Below are 18,947 nucleotides of genomic sequence, written 5' to 3' on the forward strand. Positions count from 1 at the left end.
GGGGGGGGCGGGAGGAGGAGGAGGAGGAGGAGGAGGAGGAAGGCCGGGGCGGGCCCGGCCGCCGGCCGGAGATGGTGATCTGCTGCGCCGCCGCCAACTGCTCCAACCGGCAGGGGAAGGCGCACCGGGGCGCCGTCTCCTTCCACAGGTGAGCCCGCGGGGAGCGGGGGGCGGCTCCGCCACGCTCCGGGCTCCGCTCGGACCCCCTCGGGGCCCCGGGGGGCGGCTGCGGGCGGCGGAGCCCCCGCGGCTCTTTGTTGTGCTGCGGCGCCCCCCGAGCCCCGGGGCTGCGCCCACCCGGCGGGGAGGGGAAGGGCAGGGCCCCCCTGACCCCCCCCAGACCCCCCACCCGGCCCCCGCCGCCGGGTCCCAACTTTTTGGGGTGCGGCCGAAAGTCGGGCGCCTGCATCGCCCCTGAACGCTCGGCCTGTTTGTGCCTCCCGGCTGTAGGTTCCCCCTGAAGGACTCGAAGCGCCTGATCCAGTGGCTGAAGGCTGTCCAGAGGGACAACTGGACCCCCACCAAGTACTCGTTCCTCTGCAGCGAGCACTTCACCAAAGACAGCTTCTCCAAGCGGCTGGAGGACCAGCACCGGCTGCTGAAGCCCACCGCCGTCCCCACCATCTTCCAGCTCGCCGAGAAGAAGCGCGACAACCTGGATTATGTCAGAAGCAAGAGGAAACTAGCGAGCCAGGTAGCGCTGCAGGATGGGGAGGACCCGAGGGAAGGAGGCCGTGAGGTAGCCCAGAGGACCTCCTCTCCTGACCAGGACTTTATGGTGATGCAAGGGGCGAACGAGATGGAGGAGGCGACTCTGCAAGAGGACATCGAGTCGATGTCCGAGGAGGAAGAGCATCTCCACAGCCAGCTGGAAGGCCCTCGGAGAAGGACGTTAGGGGATAATTTAGTGGCAAAGCCTGGACCTCAGAAAAAGCCTGACAGATCTTCCGTGGAGGCCTGTCCTAAAACCACCTGGACGGGGAGTTGGATAGCTGACAGGAGTGGCATATCGGCGGATGACTTCACGCCTCCCGCCTCTGGTGCTTGCAAGTTCATCGGCTCCCTTCATTCTTACAGCTTTTCCTCCAAGCATGCCAGAGAGAGGCCGTCTTTCCCAAAAGAGCAGCTAGAAAGGAAAAGGCCAAAGAGAGACGTGGAACCAAGCTGCAGCAGCAATCTCACGGGACACGATAAGACTGTCACAGAAGACTCCCCCACTTCATCCCTCACCGCGACCCCTCAGAAACCTTCCCAGAGTTTGTCGGCATCCCCAGCAGACCTGACCCCTCAGCCTGCTGCTGAGGCTGTGGTGGGGCAGAAGGGGGACACGGATGCCAACCCCATGTCGATCAACGAGGTCATCATGTCGGCCTCGGGAGCCTGCAAGCTCATTGACTCCCTCCACTCGTACTGTTTCTCCTCCAGGCAAAGCAAAAGTCAGGTGTGCTGCTTGCGTGAACAGGTGGAGAAGAAGAACGGGGAGCTGAAACTGCTGAGGCAGAGGATCAGCCGCTCGGACAGTCAAGTCAGGAAGCTGAAGGAGAAGCTAGACGAGCTGAAGAGGATCAGTTTCCCTTACTTGAACAGCCTGCTATCCCAGGACTGTGGTCAGTATTTGCAGCGTCCTTGCGTTCAGGCAGAATTCATCATTTTCGTAACAATAAGAGGCTGTTTAAGTTAGAGGTAATAGCAATGCAGTGAGTTAAAGACAGGGGAAAGGTGTGTTTTTGGAAAGGGAAGTAGTAGCTCGTGCTAGGCCAAGAGACGCAAGTGAAAGAATTGGGCAGGTTTTGGGGCGCGTGAGCTATTCCTTGTATTTCCACAAGCCTGTTGGTGGTGGTTGGTTGTTTTTTTGCCCTGACAGTGTTGGCTGTTTGGTACAAGTTACCGCTGCGCTCTCCAAACTTTGCCTCCTCGAAGTTGCAAATAGCACGCGTTGTTTCTGTAAAGCTTTCCAAGGTGATGGGGCACAAAGTTAGGTTGTGGTGTGGAGGACAACTCCAGTGATGATTTTTTTCTTTTTTTTTCTTTTTCTTCCTGGATTATTTTAGCTTGTTCATCTGTGACATGATTTGGAGAGTGTCTGTGAAATTTTTCCGTGTCTTAACGAGCTGTCACGAGCAGAAGGCGTTTGGGAAGAGCTGTTGTTGTCTTCTCTAGTGATGTGAGAAGTGCTTCTGATCTTGGGTTTCATGTGCTGTACTCAGTGCTTGGGATAGAGGAAATCTAAGTGAGGTAGCAGGTCTCAGATACGACTGTCATCGTGCATGTTGACGCCGTTCTTCTTGACTGAAATACTGCGTTCAGTTTGATAATTTCCGCCCTCAGAAGGCAGAAGGCAGGAAACAGATAATAGAGTGCGAAGAGATAGGGAATGACTTCTCTATCAGTAAAATAATAATAAAAAAAAAAAAGTGAAACACCTGAAAATACAGGGGAGCTCAACGAGGGATGAGGCGGCGTGAAATTCTGTTACCGAGAAGTCAGATCAGGCCCTACCCCTTTCTATTGCAAGAAGAGTGATTTAATGCAAAGCTTTTGAACAATGACAGAACTTTTGCAGAGTGACTCCAGTTGCTAGATGTAATTTGGGGGAAAAGCCTGGAAGGCTTTAATGGTATTTGGTGGTTGTGTGGCTGCGTAGGGTTACTTTGTGAAGGATGAGTGACCCGGGGCTTTCTTGAAGCAGCTTCCCAAGGATGGCTAGGTGTGCTGGAAACTCATGCCGAGGTAATTCTCCCCTCTGCATCCGTTGGGAGGTTCCTCCTTGTTTTCTGAAGCCGCGTGGTAGTAGGCATGGTTGGGAACATGGTCCTGGAGCAGGCAGATGCACTCTCTTACAGCATGGCCTGTTTCCTCACTCAAGTGCAGGAGAATAAATCCCAGCAAAGTTCTCCCAGGCTGACCCAGCGCTACTTTCTCCACATGTTTGTAATTTTCCAGTGGAAAGCTCGTGCTTTGATTTGGGTAGAGGGGGAAAAGATTTTTTTGCTGCAGTAGGAAATCAGCGTGGTCTTATTTGTGCCTTCCTGTCTGCAGTTCTATGCTGTTTTGGTGTCAGACTAAAGGAAATGACTAAATACAAAATTAGGGTTCCGTAATTAACATTCGTAAGTATACCTATAAAGAGAGAAAGAATTTGTCTGGCAGTGTTGAAATGCATGCAGTGGGATGCTGGTTGCAAGGAGGGTGTCCTGAATGTTGGTGTCCTTTTTTTTTCTAGGAAGTACTACGATTTTGTTTTCTTTCTTGAGGCAGATGTTCTAATATGTACATGAATGAGAACAGGAGAATGGCTCAGTAAGAATTTTGTAAGAACATACGAATTGCATCTTCAGTTTTATAAGGTGAAATGTCTTTTTTTTTTTTTTTTAAATGAACTGATCAACTCGTTACCCATTCTGTTATCTCTTATCAACAACACCAGAGACCAACGTGAGAAAATCAAATCATTTTGGTGATTGTAGCTCTAGGCGATGAGAAGTTCTTAGGGAACCATTCTGCTGGTGACTTTTCTAGGGCTTTGTTAGGGGCTGGCAAGCTTTTTAATTTCGTCCTGGTGCTCTTCTGCTTTGCATTATTTTTTTCTTGTGCTCTCCGTAATAGTTTATGGCAGTCAAAATACCTGATTAAGCGCAGCTGACTGCTGCTGGGCAGAGCCTGTTTTAGGCGCAGACGCTAAATTGCACTCTGATGCAAAACTGAATTGAAGAGGGCTTTTTGGTATTCATAAAAGCGGAGGTAACAGGTATTAGGTTAATAATAATTATGGTCTTTATTAGTAGCTACATTTCAGTTGTCCTAAATCATACGGTGCGTGGATGAGGTGATGTTAATAGCTATAAACCTGAGCCTGCAATTTCTTTTTTTTTTTTTTTTTTTTTTTTTTTTTTTCTGAAGCCGGTGTCTTGGGGATGGGGAGCGTGAGGAAGGTACGCGGCTGGGCTGACTTGGCAGGTTGCTGCCTGTTTACCTCCTGACTCCAGCGTGCTGCCGGCTGTCCTCCCCGCTGCCGCCCGATGTCCGGCTGCGTGCACGAAATTCGGAGCAGAGGGATGTGTTTTTGGCCCTCCTGCGCTGCCTGGTCTCAGTACGAAGGCCTCTTAAAAGCGCCGGGTGCTGCTTTTGGATTGGCTGCGTGCTGGGCTCACCGGGCGGTCTGTGCGATCTGTGCCGTGGATCTGGTTAGCAAGTGTTGTGTTTTTAAGGTTTTCTGATGGTCCCCTGCATGTTTGGATGGCTTACAGCCTCAAGCTGTGAGCGTATCAGGCCGGACAGCCACGTTTTTTGTCTGGAAAAGCAGAGAATGGGATGCCCTAGTGCAGAGCAGAGCAGCGATGCCCGAACTGTTACCCCACGGCGATGCTGCTGTCTGCTACGAGGCCCTGTGATTCCTGCCTGCTTCTCACCTGGCACCTCACCGGTCGGGCAGCTCCTCCTGCCCTCCGTTCTCGGCTGAAATGCTCCTCCAGCTGCACGAGGAGGTTCCTGCTGGCTGCACCCAAGTGACAGCCGTTGGGAAGGAGCAGATTCCTGCAGACTGCTGCACACGCGGTCCCTGCCAGCCGCGCAGGGTGACTCAGTCCGGGTGAGTTCGCCTCACAGCACGCTCAGGCTGTCACGGTGCACAAAGGTGGCCTTCCCCAGCCTTGCAGGGCAGGGAGATCAACTCACTTGTTTCAGGAAACCCCCTGGGTTTTCTGCACGGCTGCTGCAGCGACGCTTTCTGTGCTGAACTTGGAATTTGCTTGCTTGTTTGGTAGGAACACGATTCCTTCTGTTTCGTGGGCCATCTCTGGCGTCTTCAGGCCAGTGGCTGAGAAATGGTTTTGACAGGGCATGGCTGGACATGGTGCACCAGGCAGAGCAAGATTAGACACATTTTCCACAGAACAAGAGGATGCACTGGGAGAAATTAGGGAGAGAGTGAGCAAAGAAACACGGCCTCAATGTCCTGGGGAAGGTGAGCTGGGAGGAACATGGACTGCAAAGGAAGGGGAGGCAGTTCAGCATGCTCCTGTTCAGCACACACAGCATCTAACCAGCTAGTTCTGCTGGAAGCCTTCTCAGCTCTGCTGGTTGCATCATGTTCCTGAAGCCAAAACGAAGATGCTGCTTTCACGAGGTCACGTTGCCTTCACGCCCTGCTGTTCGATCCTCCTGTAAAACTACATCTCCCAGCAGGCTCTAGGTTAACTTTCTTACCTCATAGTGAGATCACTTCCCTTATAGCCATCTTATCAAGCAAGTGCAGAGCACTTTCTGGTGAGCAAAGGTGGTTAGAGAGCTAGACCAAGCGATAGGAAAATAACTCTGCACGCTATGGCCAGCAGCGGAGCAAACGCAGGTAGGATTCAATGTGCTTAAAGTATATGCGTTTCTCAGAGAGGTAGAGTTCAAATTCAGCATGCAGAGCTTACATGGAGCCCGTTCCAAACTCCATGTCTGCTTTCATGAAGGTCATGTTAAAGGCAGGAGATTCGCGAATTGGGTCCACGTGGCAAACAATCAGAATTTTGCTAAGTATCCACTGGAAATGTTTCTTTCCAGTTTAGATTTGTTTCTTAGTATTTGTACAAAACCTCATAGAAGTGCAGTTGTTTATAATGCTTTCTACGTGCGGATGAAGGATAATAGGTGAGCTTTGGGAACACAGGCAGGAGACAGACCTGAACATTAAACATGGTTTTGTGCGGAACTGGAGACCCGGTGCCTCTTCAGCAGAAGCATTTTCCACCAAGGTGCCGAGAGACTTTGGCTTGTTTTGCAGAAAGAAGTTGTAAAGCTGTGTTCCTCGGTGTCAGTGGGAAGAGATGTGAGGGGGTGTGAGAAAGAAAAATACATTTATGCTGGAATGGCAGGTGCTGATCACAGCTCTTCTGCCTTATCTATCTGGAGAAATGGATGGGAATGGCTGGGACGGAGGGTTGGTCAATAAAGCCCTACAAAGATTGTAGGATAAAGTAAGCAAGGAGTGAGATAAGGAGCAGGAATATGTGCACAGAGGTTAAGAGTGGGGCCAAATCTGTGACAAGGCGTTAGGAGAGAGGCTGGGTGAGGATTTCCTGCACCTGCAGCCTGTGCACATGCTGCCCTGGGGCTGATGGGCTCCAGTCACCAGTGGGGTTCTGTGTGGCTCTGATATAGGGCCAGTTCTCTTTCATGTCATCATAAATGGACCTGGGTGCAGGACTTGAAGGTATACTTTGTGTGCAGACAACATTAAGTTGTGAGAACTGGTTGACTCTGTTGAGGATGGAGAGGCCTTGCAGAGACGTGGACAAATGTGAGGGCTGAGCAGTCACCAACAATATGAAGGGAGCGAGTGCTGGATTCCGTGCCTGGGAAGGGGCAACACTGGCTGTACCTACAGGCTGGGGGATGAGAGGCTGGAGGGTGGCCCTGCAGGAAGAGATCTGGGGGTTGTGGTCAACAGCAAGGTGAAAATGAGCCCTGGCAGCCAAAAGGGCCAGCTGGCAGGCAGAGGGAAGGGATCGGCAGGGAGCATCCCACTCTGCGCTGCCTGACGCTGCCTCACCTCGAGTGCCGTGAGCTGTTTGGGGTGCCACAACATAAGGAGACAGAGCTGTTAGAGAGACTCCAGAGGAGGGCTACAGGGATGGTGAAGGGTTCGGATGAGAAGATGTACGAGGAGCAGCTGAGGGCCCTGGGTTGTTCAGCCCCGAGCAGAGCAGGCCGAGGGGAGGCCTCATGGCAGCCTGCAGCTCCCTCAGGAGGGGAGCGGAGGGGCAGGCGCTGAGCTCTGCTCTCTGGGGACAGCGACAGGACCCGAGGGGACGGCATGGAGCTGGGACAGGGGAGGGTCAGGCTGGTGTTAGGGAAAGGGTCTGCACCCAGAGGGGGGTCGGGCACTGGGACAGGCTGCCCAGGGCAGTGGTCACAGCATCAAGCCTGCCAGAGTTCAAGAAGCGTTTGTACAAGGCTCTCGGACATACGGTTTGATTTTTGGGTGGTCCTGTGTGGAGCCAGGAGTTGGACTCGGTGGTCCTGGTGGGTCCCTTGCAACTTGGGATATTCTGTGATTCCGTGCCAGAGGTGAGCTGCCTCGAGCATCGCTGGAGCAGCTGGACACGCAGCGAGCTCCCCTCCTCTCCTGCCCTGTCAAGCTGAGTGAGTGGGGACAAGCGATTGCACTTCTGTGTGTGTGTGTGTCTCAAGGTCTGTGATCTGTGAGATTATCAGCTGCGTTATCTTTTCAAATGCTGATTAGCTAACCCTAAACGATATTATCTCTTAGGCTGTCTAGGTTTTTAGGTTCACTCTTTCACAGGAGCATGCTTCAGGAATAGTGACTGCAAGACTGTGACTGTCAGATGGATTCAGGGTAGAAATTTCCTGTAGGAATTCCAGCTTCAGGACCGGGTTCATCAGGAGATGGCCCTTCCACTGTCCCCACGGAGAGAAAGGAGGTTGGAAGGGGGAAAGCAAGACCTGTTGCTTCCCTGTTTTCTGCATCTTTTTTCTGTGGTCTGTTTTCTTTTCTGTTGTGTTTTTTCTTTTCCCCTAATGGCCTGTTCAGCTTGTGGATTAAGCATTAATTTCTGAAGTCAGTGGGCAATGACTCACACACAAATACAATAGCTTGTGACTAGGAAGCAATGAAAATGCTAACTAAGGAAAACTTGAAAGAAAGTAAAACATACATTGAGGTAAGCTTTCTTTAGGATGTTTGGGTTTCCCATAACAGTGGGTAATTTTACGAATCTGTTTTCCCTGTGTTTTGTACTGAAGAAGTCTGGTAGTGACTGCAGACACTGGGACGTTTTACCACAGAGGCAGTAACAGATTGGTGCTTGGTTATGAAATTAATTACTAATAGAGGGCATAAGATGCGAATTTGTGAATGTAATCACGTTTCCCCCCTCAGAGCAGGGATGGAGTTGGAGCACGTCAGCGCTAGGAGTGCTTCACTGGCTTGCTGGGAGGGAGCAGCAGCAAGTGTAAGGGGTACAACGCTGGAGGGGGGCAGCAGGGAATGAAGCCACCTTCTGTACCTAATCGGGCAAAAAGTGCCCAGAACAAGGCTGCTCCTTAATTACTGGAATGTTGCTGATGATGGTTTAAATCTAGTAAGTGTCTCGGGTGAAGAAAGGACTGCAGGAAGCTGCCCAGCTGCTGGCTGTAGTCACCACACCTTGAAGACGGAAGGTGCCGCGTGAGATTTTTTCACTTAAGTTTCGTGCAGTGAGTGTTCCCCGGCTTAGGAGAAACAGGTTAGCTGTCTCGTTAGCAGCCAACTGGCTGCTCGCTCCGCAGTTTTGCTGATAAAAACCATGCAGGGATTTGTGCCAGCGTAGCTCTGTGTGCCAGGGATCACACTGCAGAGCCACGCTGGCTGAGGCCTGCGCAGACATGGCCTGGGGCATCGCTTGGCCGCTTTGGCAGGGAGACAGCATCGTCCCTCGCTGCACAGCGTGGGCAGCCAGGTACAGCCAGACTTCGCTACCGTGTGGGGAGAGATTTGACTTCTAAACCCCTGTGGATGGGAAGGAAGTGGAAACAACCCCTCCGCAAGCCCGGAGGGATGCAGCGAGGTCAGAAGGTGAAGCAGAGCTGACTTGTGTCCCCAGGACCTGGGCACAGTGGTCTCGGGGGGAAAGCGTGGCCTGAACGACTTCCTGAAGAAACGAGATCTAGGTGATCATGTTGCTGGTCACGTTGCTGTGGTTTTTGTCTCCCCAGCTGTTACCACGACTTTTAGATGTGGTGGTTGACTTCGTTTGGGTTTTGTAGAGGAGCAGACATCTCGAGGTGCTGGGAAGAGCTTCAAGAAAAAAATGTATAATTTGGGAGGGGAGAGTGACACCGTGAATGTCCTTATTAAGGAAGAGGCTGTAGTGTGAGCTTACTTTTACACAGAAAAGAAACTGTGCACGTGGACACGCAAGGACCAAGATTTGCTTCATCAGTCTTGCAAAGACGCTGTCTGAGGCTTTAAACGTGCAGAAGGGAGGACAGCGTGTCTTGCAGTGCAAGCTCCCAGAGGCGGTTTGTATTTCTTGTTATTCTCAGGCGCTTGCCTACTGCTGTGGCTTAAAACATGTTTGTAGAAGTGAGCCATGAATGCAGATTGTTAAAGAAGAATTTGCATGCGCCTCCTTCAGTGAAATTCCTCTTGACAGAGACCGCATCCCCGAGTCTGTGTTACAAACAGAGCAGCTCAGTAGACAGATGTTTTCCACTTTCCTCTGTAAAATTATTTATTGCTACAATAGTCTTCCATTTACTTAACCGTGACATAAGAAGCAATTTTTTTATTTTTTTTTAATCACCTTTCTTTTCTGATGCCCTCAATCAGCCTTTCTGCCATCAGCCTCCCTGCTATTGCTCTTCTGCCCTTTCAGTCCAGCTCTCTGGCACAGCAGGCTGCTGGAGGTGATAACAGAACTTAGTCCGAAGTCCGATGCCAAAGGTAAGAAGCAGCAGCGTGCAGGAAGCGATCAGGAGGTGCTCGTTCCCCTGTGCATCACTGGGTCTCTCTCCAGTCCTTATTCCCACAGCGCAGTTGGTAAGCAGGAGAAAATGAAGTGCTCTGTCACAGAGGATGGAAGCTGTGCTGGTCCTAGGCTTTGTTGCCATCTCCTGGCCCAGAAGAGGGCAGCAGCAGCTCAGGCTGCCGTCTCCGCTGACCTTTCCAAAGCTTTGCTCTTCCCTTCCGTGGGGAGGCTTCAGGGCCTGCAGAAAGCTGGGAAGGAAAAGCAACGTGTGCGGGCTGCAAGGTGAAGACAGATACCAGGTGGACAAGGTGGTGGTGCTGTCCGTGCTCTCACAGCCTGCTCTGAGACTGCAGGTGGGAAGGAAAAGTGCTAGGAAGCAGTCTGGAGGTATTTAGTTTCTCAGAGGAATAATTTTGGACTTCAGTTGCTGGTAAGCACTGTATTAAAGTCGCTGTATTCACTGCACCAGAAAATAGCATGCTCAAGCTCGTGTTTTCTCAGGTTGCTTCTCCTGCAGAGTACATGAGGGTAAAGGAACTAGCAGCATCTCGAAGACTTGCTAGTTGTTGTTCTGTCTTTACACTTGCTGTGAGAGAATAAAGAATAAAAGTGGCTGGCTTTCACTGGTGAAAATTCTGTTCCCCTACTTTGGCATCCTAGTGTGACCTCTCCAGTCTTCCTTGCTTGGTCTTTTTTGCTGGCTGGGTTTGAGCACACTGAAACTCGGACCATTTTTTGTTTAGGGCACCATTTCTCCTTGCAGCTGAGTCCGTGCCTTCTAGACCAGCCAGACAGGTAGCTTATTCCTGCACTAGATGATATCACTAGGTATGGAAAACACCCGGTTAGCCCCTGGCCTGCCACTGCCTGTCGTTTAGCACACGAGTGGGAGGAGGGCATGCTTTAAGCCGACTTATTCAGCTGCATAATGGAGCCAGCCTGGATTTTGCAGTGGGCCCCCTCATCTCTATTTGTGGAGGTCTTTCCTAGGATCATGTGGGTGCTGTATCACTTTCCCTGTTTACATCGTAGGAAAGGATCTGCTTTGTGGTTCACATGACTTTAAAGCGTCTGTCTCAATTTCTCTCCCCATTTTTTTTTCCAGCTCACACCCTGTGAAATCATAGCAAAATGCAAAACTGTTGCTTATCAAAGCTCTTCTGAAATGATTCACTAAAGAAGGAGCCTTTTGGCTTTGTGAAGCAGACCTCAGTTGCTTCTTAATAAATGCAGTGATAAATGGGAGTACCTTTCTCTTCTGTTTTTTGCTTTAATTTATGTGCACAAACGTCTTTTTAATACCTTTCAGTGAGCCTTAGTCCAGGACCCAAGCAGAGCAGTTTCTGAACTATCTCTACCTCTTTTTACAAAAGTACAGCTCATTGTTAATCTCTAAAAAAAAAAAAAAATTACAGGTAAACTTTGATTTTTGAATATGGATGCTGCCTGACTTTCCTCTGAAGTGAGAACTAATTTCCTTGGGCTCCAAAACAAACAGGAGCAGCCCGTCCTTAGTGCTTGAGAAAAATCGGGGCCAGAGCACTGGGGATCTGTCACTGATATCGTTTATCATGCTTCATTCTTTACCCCGAGATTTCAGACTTCTCCTTTCCTGGGTGTCAAAGGGAGGGGACTTTCCCTTTGGGTTGGTGCTAGAGAGGGGGCAGAAAGGCACTGCCGGGAGTAGTGCCCTGGGGGAGGCCACGAGCAGGTCTGAAAACAGAGTTACTCTCCTTGCACCTTGGAGCTGACTGCTCTGGGGCAAAGCGTTCCTGATGCATTGGACCATTTCTGAGGTGTTTCATGTCCTTCCTCCACCCAGCTGCTAACAGCAAGCTGTAGGGCAGGCCCACAAAATGTCTTCATTCTTTCCTCTTCCTCCGCAGAGACTCCCCAGCTGAACCCCGTGATGGAGCCCCTCTCCTGGATGCTGGGCACCTGGCTCTCAGACCCCCCGGGGGACGGCACCTTCCCCACGATGAAGCCGTTCCAGTACCTGGAAGAAGTGCACATCTCTCACGTGGGGCAGCCCATGCTCAACTTCTCGTAAGTCCTGAGGTTTGTCAGTGCTGGCAGCAGCTTTTGGATCGGAGCAGGTGTGGCTGCAGTAAGATTTGGTGGTTGCATTTATTTTCCAGTTCCAAAATAAACCAGTTTTCATCTACCAAATGAGACGATGTAGCGGCATGTAGCTGAGTGGTCTGCTTTTTTTTGGGGGGCTTGTTTTCCTTTAAAACTGCTGATAAATTGGTGAGCTGTCGTGTTGTGCTGCACACCTGCAATCAGTGGCCGTTCACTGGCCTGTACCTAAACGAACCGTGCGACTCCACAGAGCTTTTCAGAAGTGAGTTCACACCTCTGGCATTGAGGCGTTTGTGTAGAGGGTCAGGACTGTGACCGTGGCACAACATGCAATTCTTGTGGCCTGACACTCTTCAGGGTTACACAGTGAGAAGCAACGGAAGGTGCTGGGATCAGCAACGAGATTGGCCCCATCCTGAACACGAACATCCCTATAGTTTGGGCTAATTCAGTGCCTGGCTTTGAAAGGTCAGTGATCCTTCCACTTCAACGTGCTGTGCGTATGTGTTAGCCAAAAAATGTTGTCCTTATGGCCAGATAAGACGTCATTCCTGTTGCTGGTGGTGGTTGTTTAATTAGAAATGAATCCTCAAGTAATAGCTTACCCTACAACCACCACCACTCTGCTTTGTCAGGCTGACACTTAACGGATATAAATGAAGGCACAGTGACACAGCCAACGGGTTTGTCCATTTTAAACTGTGGTCCTCAGTCTTCACCAATGTGAAAAAATTGAGAAAAATTAAGTGTTCAGCAAGCTGTATTGGATGTCAGGCAGCCAGCTTAACTGCTTTGTTTGCAAGTAATTGTTCAAAGAGAAATACAAAATCTGGAAGAGGAGAAGTGCCGTGTTAGCCAACAGTTCAGCGCTGATCCTTTGGCTGGGAGGGTTGAGATGGAAAGGCTGTTGCTTTGAGAACCAGAGAAAGGAGTAATTACAAGATGCTGACGTTGTGTGAATGGTACCTGCGTTCCTGGTGTGCGCCGCTTGTTGCGGCAGAGTTGTTCAAGGCCTGATATTTTTAGTTCAGTTTCCAAAAGAACCAGGGCTCCGACAGTCGTGCTCTACACCCAGCATGTCCCGACTCCAGCTTTTGGTCACTCGCTGGTCTGAGTGGTATTCCTTTGCTGGGGAAATTCAGCTCAGAACTGCTGAACTCTGGGAGGCTTTGGGGAAATGGGCAGGCTTGGAGATGAGGGACCTGGCTCCTCAACCAGCACCGCAGACCGTTACAAGACAAGCCACACGTGTCTCAGACACTCCAGGCACTGACAGCAGCCTGAAGTTCATTCTCCTTTTGATTCTGGACAGTCTCAGCACAATGCATGTCTCCCCAGGGTGCGCTAAGTGCAGAGCACACAGGCTGGGATGCTAGGGCAGTCCTTAGCATAGCCACAGTCCTGCACTGCTGGTACCGGGCACTCCTGGTCCTTGTCACCGTGTGGTTGGGAGGAGACAGCCTACGTATAGAGACACAGCCAAGCAGGAGGAGTCGTTTTGTGCCCAGAGGATGCCAGGGAGCCAGAAGCAGTTGTAAGCACACAAATTCTGTAACAGCGTGCCTGTGCTGTGCTCCTCCTTCCTTGCTTCCAGTTTCCTTTCGTGTTTTCTTTTGGGAGCTGGCAACTTTCAGCGATTTGGTAGCTCTTACTTCACGTAGGAAGCCCTTTCTTTGGGCTTCTTGGCTCTCGGTGTTTCTTCACTAAATAATTGCTTCAGCTCACTGTGTGGTTTAATTCAGTTACCTGTGTAGGCTCAGGAGTGCTGTAGCACTAACGCAATATACGATCGTGTGTAATAATACGTAGGTATTGCCCGTGATACGGCTGACCAAATGTACAGCTGTAAGGCATTCTGAGGAGTAAACAAGCATCCAAGCTGATTTTTTTTTCTTTTCAAGATGGGAAGAAATAAGTCTGCAGTGTTATTGCCTGCAGCATGTAAGGTACAAAGGAAAAAGCTGACAGATCTTAAAAAATTTAATAAAGATGATATTGTAAAGCCAGCTACTTGTTTGAGAGAAGGAAATTAGCAAGAGTATGGCTTCAGCATCAGCGACATGTCTTACTGTAACCCAAGGGAGTTTCTAAGCTAGTAGTTAGAGAGACCCAGGAGCTGTGGAAAATCGGAAGCCTGAACTTAAATAATGACTTCCAGCTCTGAGGTCTGGCTGTACACATAAAGGAACTGTCTTTTTACACACTTATGTCTTCCAACCGTGAAGTATTGTCAGTCTCTTATTCTTCAAGTATAGGCAGTCACGTGGTTAAATAAAATACAGTTTTCTCTGAGATGAAACTAGGCCAAACCCTGTGTGTTCAGCACAACAACTCAGCAATGTTTGTATTCTGATTTCCCCTCAGGTTCAACGCCTTCCATCCAGACACCAGGAAACCAATGCACCGAGAATGTGGGTTCATCCGCCTCAAACCTGACACTAATAAGGTGGCCTTCATCAGCGCCCAGAACACAGGTACTGCCTCTCTGGGGAAGAGAAGAGGTCCTTGTCCTGCGGTGCCATTCATCACTCTTCTAGAAAATTACTGGACCTCTTTAACAGTTCCATTGTGTTTATTTTCACTGTGGGCTCAGCACCAAAGAGCAGCATCTCCCCATCCTGCTGCTAATGAGCTTGAGTCAAAAGCAGCATGTTTCTAGGACTGGCTACATGGCTTTGCCCAGGCAGCAAGGCTTTCTAGCTTTCTCAGACAGGAGAGGACTGCAAATCAAAATATCACTCATGAAGGAGACTTGAGGGATATCCTTTCCTAGAATGGTATGTTGGTATTTATACTTTTTAAAGCTTTTTGAAACAAAAGAACCCCTCAATTCATGACAAGAGTTGCAGCCTGGCCCTTAATCATGGCAGGTGATAAGTGGCCACTGCCATTCTTGTTGCCTTCATGGTATCCAAGCGTGGTTTTGCAGGGAGGAAGGGAGAACTTGTACAGATAAGGCGTGCCATTCCCACTGTTCCTGTGAGTTGGCCACAGCAGACCCTGTGGTAGAAACAGAGGGTGTATGCCTCAGGTCATGAGCTTGTCTGTCTGGAGACCCTATTGCTAGCATAGCAGTTGCCCAGCTGCTCTTTCTGAGCACAGTCAGGTTCAATGTCCCACTTAGATCGTTGTTACTGATGTTACCACTCACCGTGTTTGATTCTGTGGTGCAGAGCAGAGCTTGTGGCCCTGGCAAGGCGAGGCTGTGGTGGTGGTAAACCTCCCGTGCGACCTCTCCTTCCCAGAGTGCTTGGTGTGATTCATACCACAAGTTTCCTATTACAAACCCTGCCTGGCTGCAGCACTGTGACAGGTAGCTTCTCTCCTGTTCCCTTTGCCATGTCCAAGAGTAATCTCAGTGTGGTCCTCTTAGTTCCTAAACTAGGAGAATCTCCTGCTGTCCGGAATTACTGCTTTGGTACTCATTGTGCACCTGGCAGGGACTGAATGAGAGAGAGAACTGCATCTATGTTACATTACAAAACGAAAGAACTTTAAAACCTGGTTAAATAAGGATCTAAAACTAGAGAGTGTGTGCTGAAGGGAAAATTGCCAGTAGCAATGCAATACCTATCGCACAGTGTGAGTAAGTCTGGCTGGATCTTCCAGCATTATGTTTCTGAGGTTGCATGGATTTACAGTTGTTGATATGTGCTAGGTCAAATAAAAATCTTCTTCATCTGTTATATAGCCTAGTAATTGTGACGTTGTTAATTAACCTTTGTAGCCTGGCATTTATGACCTTGCTTCTTATCAGGTCTTGTGGAGGTGGAAGAAGGGGAGGTGAATGGACAAGAGCTGTCTATAGCTTCTCACTCCATAGCCAGGATCTCCTTTGCCAAGAAGCCCCATGTAGAGCAGGTGAGTTCACACTTGGTTAGCAATTCAAATAATATTGCTAGCCCCGGAGGGTGTCTAGTCGAGAGAACAGGCCGATTAATGCTTTAATTACAGATTACCCTCAGGTCTTGGAAATACTGCACAGCATCCTTGCTTATTTTCTGTGTAACAGTTTTCAGAAGCTGCTTCACAGATTACAAGACGAGAAGGAATCATTCAGATCAGAACTGCCATGCTGAGTCAGACCAGCCAACCCAGGATCCTGTCTCCAGCAAGGGCAGTGGCAGGTCCTTAGGGAAGAGAATAGGAAAGTCTTGTCTAAATAGTAGCACCGAGCCCACTGGAAGGGCCCACTCTGCAGGTATAGATCCCAGCCCTGCTGCTGGATCCTTCAGTCACTGGTCTTTTCCAGGTCTGCCTTCCACACCTGTGAGACAGACCATTCTGGCTATTCCATTAGTCATCAGAGATTTCTTCCTTTGCTGTTTGGTTTTCGTTCAGGAGATCAGAACCATCTGCTGCTGGTAATGGGTCAATACGGGCCCTTCAGAAACCCTCAGCTAAGGTCACACATTGTGAAATAAATTCTTGTTAAAGATGAGTACATCTTGTATTCTTTTATTTGTCTTTTCCTGCTTCAGGAAGCAGCCCTGGTGCAGCACACAGGCTGAGCTGTGGCTGCAGCCAGCGTTAGCTGAGGATGTGTTGATGAGGACGAGGTGTTCTGAAGTGAGCAGGAGCGCCAGTTGTGTGCTTGGCAGGCACTGGCTGCCGAAACGGAAGGGATGTGTTAGATACTGGCATTAGGCGCGTGCTGCATGTGTAGGAACAGATGTATTAACGGGGTTGGATGCTGTCTTGGAGCATGCAGACTGGCAACAGCTTCTGGAAGTGCCCTGGAGTGACCTGCACTGGAAATGAAGACATTTGCAAAAAATTCTTTTTTTTCCATGTCTTCAAGACAAGCTGAAAGTCTAGAGCAGCAGGAAATCTGGTGTCTTCCTGCTAGCCTGGGTTAGCACGCCCTCATTGCTTGTTATCCCCATGCTCTGACACAAGTTTATCTTGCTGCTTCCAGCACTCGTACCCAGTTTGGTAAACTTCCTCAAACCAAATCTTCCTGGGGTGCAGTGATATGCTGAGGTCACTCTGCAGCAAGCTCTGAGTCTCTGGAGATGTGTGAGAGAGCGGTTTGAGGAAGATCTAGAAAAAGGGATGCTCTCTATTTTTCCAAGTCAAATACTAAATCAGCCAAAGCTATCTTTAAAACAAACAAACAAAAAAAACCCATTTCTTCTGGAAAATCAACTCAATTTTATTTCTGAAAGAAATGGGACGATTCCATTGTCCTTGGCACGTTACTGCAGTAAAATGGAGGCATTTTGTGAAAAACAGCAGGAATGAATTCCACTTTTGATTCAACTTTCAGAGCAATCTTAAAGAGAAGCGCAGAGTCCTCTTTCAGCACCGATGGATGAACCACTCAATGTTAATGTGAACGCGGCTCTTTGAAAAAGGCAATTGCTTTTTTAGCTTTTGTTTAAGGTGAAAGGGAACTGGTAGGAATACTGATGTGTGTACACTTAAGCATATCCACTTGGCAAAAGCCTTATGGGAGCTATTGTTTTGAAAGTGCTTCGTGAATCCGTGGGATTCTTTTTGACTATACTGCACTCCTAACAGTCTTTGCTTTCTTCTTGCTTGTAACACACTGCATTTTAGAAATTTCTAAGTTGGGCTGATTTAAGTAACTGCCAGTTAATCATGCATGCAGGTTATCCTGCTGTCCCCAAGACTTTGTTTCTGTTCATCCCCGGGACTGTGTTCAGCATGGGAAGCACCAAGTGGAACTAGGCACTCTAAACTGTTCTTTTGGATGATGTGCAGCAAATCTGCGCCAAAATCACTTGAAGGGCCAAAGCACTGTGTGTATGGGGGCTGTGCCGGGCTGCCTTCTTAGAGCAGCTGTCACTCGGGGAGCTGCTGTGTCCTTTAAATCATCTGCATTGTTGTATTGTCCTTCTGCAGTGTTGGGCAGCTGGAGCAACACACTGGAGTGTTATTTTGAAGCAAGAGCTGAGGTTTAAATATAATGGTTCCACTTCTCTCCTGCATTCTGTAGACACCTAAGAGCAGGCTTACAACATGTGCTATTCCCAGGCCTGAATTGTTAGGAAGCTGCTGAAAGCTGGGTTCTATTTGCACAGGTCCTAAGTTTTCTAGCTCCACAGAGCAACCGCAGGTTGTCCCTCTGGAGGTTTAGTGCAGTACAAGCAGACTCGCAGCCTGTCAGGTGGAAGGATGAGGAAGATGTTGCCAGCCAATTCCTCTGAGATGGCCAGCAGTGCTTCCTGGGCTGACCCGAGGTCAGAAGGCTCCAATCCAGCCTCACCATACAGCATGAACAAAGCCCTTCTCTGTTGCAGTTAAACGCCTTGCAGAGAGTCTGTATGGTTTTTGGAGGCTGCCTTGAAAATGTCAGCCAGGACAGGGCATCTCCCTGAGCCTCCAGCCCGGTGCCCATCTCCTGACAGCCAGGTGTTGGCCTGTCCATACCAAGGGGACGGCAGCAGTAGTGCCAAGACCTTTCCTCTCCCAGCACAGTGGCACCAGGCATGGCACCACTTTGCTAATTAATTTACAGCCACAGTAGCTAATTTTAGCAGAAGTTAATCTGTTTAATGCAGAGTCTTCCTGTTTGTTGACCCCACAAAACCTCCTCACTGAAACCCATCGTTAATCAAATAGAAAACTCGAAGTGGGGAATATAACGTCAGAGCCACACACAAACCTGCTGTTTGAATGATTTCTTTCCTCAATTAAAAATGCTTAAATTTAAGCAAAGACAACAGGTCAACTGGGGATGATGTTCTTGGGGTTAGACCTGGTATTTTGGAAAGGGCCGCCCCCTCTAGGAGAAAAAGCTACTCATCGTTTTCTTGTATGGTTGCAGTGAGCATAGCCTTTCATCCACGGTACGCTGACAGCAAAACACAAGCGTAGCAAAGGAAAGGCAGAAAGCACAGTTAAGGATTTTTACCCTTAGATGCCGTTTGCTTGATTTTATTACTGTTTTTCCTTATCTCCTTTTCAGATTACCAGAAAATTCAGGCTCAATTCTGATGGGAAGCTAGAGCAAACCGTCTCCATGGCAACCACTACGCAGCCCATGACCCAACACCTTCACATCACCTACAAAAAGGTGACGCCGTGATACCCAGAGGGCCAGGGGTCTCCGTGCCGAGGGCGAGGAGCTGGACCTCGTGCCCCGAGAGCAGTGGCAGCTCAGGAACGCAGGACAGCAGAGCCCGGAGCTGGGCGCCTGCGCTCACCCCCGGGCGCTGCAGAGCTGCCCGTGCTGTTGAGAATGTTCCTCGGATGTTCCTGTAATGGTATATAAAAAAAAATAATAATAATAAAAAGCTTTTATTTTTATGGCTGTGTCTTTGGGTGTGATTGCTGAGTGATCCATGCATCCCTCTGCTCTGGCAGTGGCTACAGAGGGCTTTTTTAACGCATGTTAGTGTGCTGTGGGGTTGAAGGGGTTGCTGATTCAGCCTTCTGGTC

The 18,947-nt window shown here is 49.5% G+C and overlaps 1 protein-coding gene across 3 annotated transcripts; it reads left to right on the top strand.

The window, feature by feature from the left end:
- The first annotated feature begins 25 nt into the window (after window positions 1-25).
- THAP4 (THAP domain containing 4) lies at window positions 26-18,815 on the top strand. 3 transcript variants are annotated; one of them, XM_084530163.1, is made up of 6 exons: window positions 26-148; window positions 451-1,607; window positions 11,345-11,504; window positions 13,905-14,014; window positions 15,298-15,401; window positions 18,475-18,815. In XM_084530163.1, the coding sequence occupies exons 1-6, from the start codon at window positions 72-74 to the stop codon at window positions 18,592-18,594; spliced, it is 1,728 nt and encodes a 575-aa protein (XP_084386289.1). In that variant the 5' UTR covers window positions 26-71; the 3' UTR covers window positions 18,595-18,815. The 3 variants fall into 3 exon arrangements, with proteins under 3 accessions (XP_084386289.1, XP_084386290.1, XP_084386291.1); XM_084530164.1 differs by lacking the exon at window positions 15,298-15,401; XM_084530165.1 differs by lacking the exons at window positions 26-148; window positions 451-1,607 and adding an exon at window positions 4,785-5,347.
- The last annotated feature ends 132 nt before the right edge of the window (window positions 18,816-18,947 follow it).

The sequence above is a fragment of the Aythya ferina genome, assembly GCF_964211825.1.
Source record: "Aythya ferina genome assembly, chromosome: 9".
In the NCBI taxonomy this organism is placed as follows: Eukaryota; Metazoa; Chordata; class Aves; order Anseriformes; family Anatidae; genus Aythya; species Aythya ferina.

What these genes read in the sequence shown, in the direction of transcription:
- THAP4 (XM_084530163.1), top strand. Translation starts at nt 72, where the DNA reads ATGGTGATCTGCTGCGCCGCCGCCAACTGCTCCAACCGGCAGGGGAAG. An exon ending in CCTGCTATCCCAGGACTGTG is followed by an intron (nt 1,608 to 11,344) that starts GTCAGTATTTGC and finishes CTTCCTCCGCAG; the next exon opens with AGACTCCCCAGCTGAACCCC. An exon ending in AGAAGCCCCATGTAGAGCAG is followed by an intron (nt 15,402 to 18,474) that starts GTGAGTTCACAC and finishes TCTCCTTTTCAG; the next exon opens with ATTACCAGAAAATTCAGGCT.